This window comes from Atta colombica, unplaced genomic scaffold, assembly GCF_001594045.1.
Source record: "Atta colombica isolate Treedump-2 unplaced genomic scaffold, Acol1.0 scaffold216, whole genome shotgun sequence".
Classification (NCBI taxonomy): Eukaryota; Metazoa; Arthropoda; class Insecta; order Hymenoptera; family Formicidae; genus Atta; species Atta colombica.
This window is the reverse complement of record NW_017259312.1, coordinates 890,004-891,973: the sequence shown is the minus strand read 5'-3', so window position 1 is coordinate 891,973 and position 1,970 is coordinate 890,004. Positions and strand designations below refer to the sequence as shown.

The following is a 1,970-nucleotide window of genomic DNA, read 5'->3' as shown; positions in this document are numbered from 1 at the left end:
ATTTATTTTTTTAATATATATATATCTAAAATTTTATAATATATATCTTAAATCACACGATAAAAAAATCAATGTCGAATAAATGTAAATTGTAAATTATAATTAATGCATATTAAGTAGTCATTTTATAATAATTCCTAGCTTTCCTTTGATGATTCTCCCAGTGTATTTGTTGCTGATAGCAGTATATGCGCGGAGAGACAGAAAAGAAATGCGAGCAAACGTGTACACAAAGTCGTGCACACAAGTAGTGTAATATATTTCCGAGTTTTAACCAAAACAAATGTAATAGAAAATATAGCCGAATTTTATGAGTACGCCATTGTGAGAAATAGAGATCAGTAATAAAAAAAGGAATCTTTATATGTATAAACATATATTATAAATAAACAAAAAACCATCCGCGACAGTCATATCTGGCACTCAAATAAAATCCCATTATTTGTCAGGTAGTGAAACAATTTCATCTTGTTAAAACTATGACTGATTTTGATGCCACATGACCACCGAGTGATGTATTAATAGTAATTTTTTTTTCAAAATTTAACATTTATTGCACAAAAAAATGTCCGAAGTGTACATGAATTATGTCTTATATTTGTCTGTTACGCTCTCTCTCCCCCCTCCCTCTCTCTCTCTCTCTCTCTCTCTCTCTCTCTCTCTCTCTCGCTCGCTCTCGCTCTCGCTCTCTCTCATCTGCGAAAGGGCACAAGTGACACATAAACTAAAGATAAAATATTTTATTTTCATAGCCATGCAATAATAATGTCTTTATTTAACTTTATTGAAACTTAAACGATATAAGAAGGACACAGGATATTTCATCTTTTATTTATCATTATATGGGAATCTCGACTAGGTATTGCCATATATGTATATATATATATATTTTTCTTTTATTCATCTAAAACATACATCTTTGCCGAATAAATAATCTAGCCACATAAACAGCTTAAAACGAGAGCCATAAGGACCTAATAGCATTATAACAACTTAATTTAAAATGTGTGTCACTTTGATGTGTGATGAACGCATTATCGATACTATTATGTGGAGTAGTTAGTTAATCGAAAGTTAGGTCCCTAGGACTCTATAATAAATACAAATAATAAATTATATCGATACGCGCATATAATGTACGCAAAAAATTTACACTATCCTTGTATACTGATTTTTACAACGCGATAAAAATACGGTAAAATATTTATTTATTAGTTTTGCAAATTCTATTGAACTTTTTTAAAATTTATTGTTTTAAAAATATAATATCTGCCACATATGAAAATATTTTTATACACGATGAAAACTATTCCATTCCAAAAATCTTCTAATTCGGCAAAAGATATCGAAATTTTTTATTTACACGAATTCGATCGAGATATTTAACAATTAATTTCTTTCATGAACATTTCATAGTTCATTCCATGATTCACGACGGAAATGTCATATTTCGTTATACTCTATCCGATGTTTTATATTGAAACTTGTTTAAAATCACCTGTGTACCCATACAAGAATCACTATTGCTTTGTCAGAAACTGCACAAAACCAGAAAAGGAAGAGAAGAAGAGTCACGTCCGATATCCTAACTACGGCAAGGATGGACCGATCGGCAACAGTGACGCAAGAGACGTAAGGACTAGTGTGGTGGATGATATACCTGAGTCCTCTAATCGCTTCTTTGTGCGCTTGAAACATCTTGACATTGTTCATGTTGCTCTGCCAATATTTCACGTAGCCCGCGTGGTCGCCTGTTACCATCCAGCTTTCATTATGTGACCATACCATTGTCCTGACCGGGCTGTCATGTGCCTAAACAAATAAATTAATTTCTTTTGTCAGAGAACTTTTTCTAAAAATTACAAGTATCACAGTACACAATAATAAAAATAAAAGACTATAAAATTATCCTTTATATAGCAAAATAATCTCTATATTCTGTAAGATATTCAAAACTATTATAGGAACTA

General features: G+C 31.2%; 1 protein-coding gene across 1 annotated transcript in view; it reads right to left on the bottom strand.

Moving 5' to 3' along the window:
• LOC108687757 overlaps window positions 1–1,970 on the bottom strand; it is a 6,884-nt gene that overhangs the window by 3,924 nt on the left and 990 nt on the right. The window contains exon 3 of the mRNA XM_018193705.1: window positions 1,661–1,812. Coding sequence (XP_018049194.1) covers window positions 1,661–1,812 — 152 coding nt within the window. The remainder of the gene's footprint in view (window positions 1–1,660; window positions 1,813–1,970) is intronic.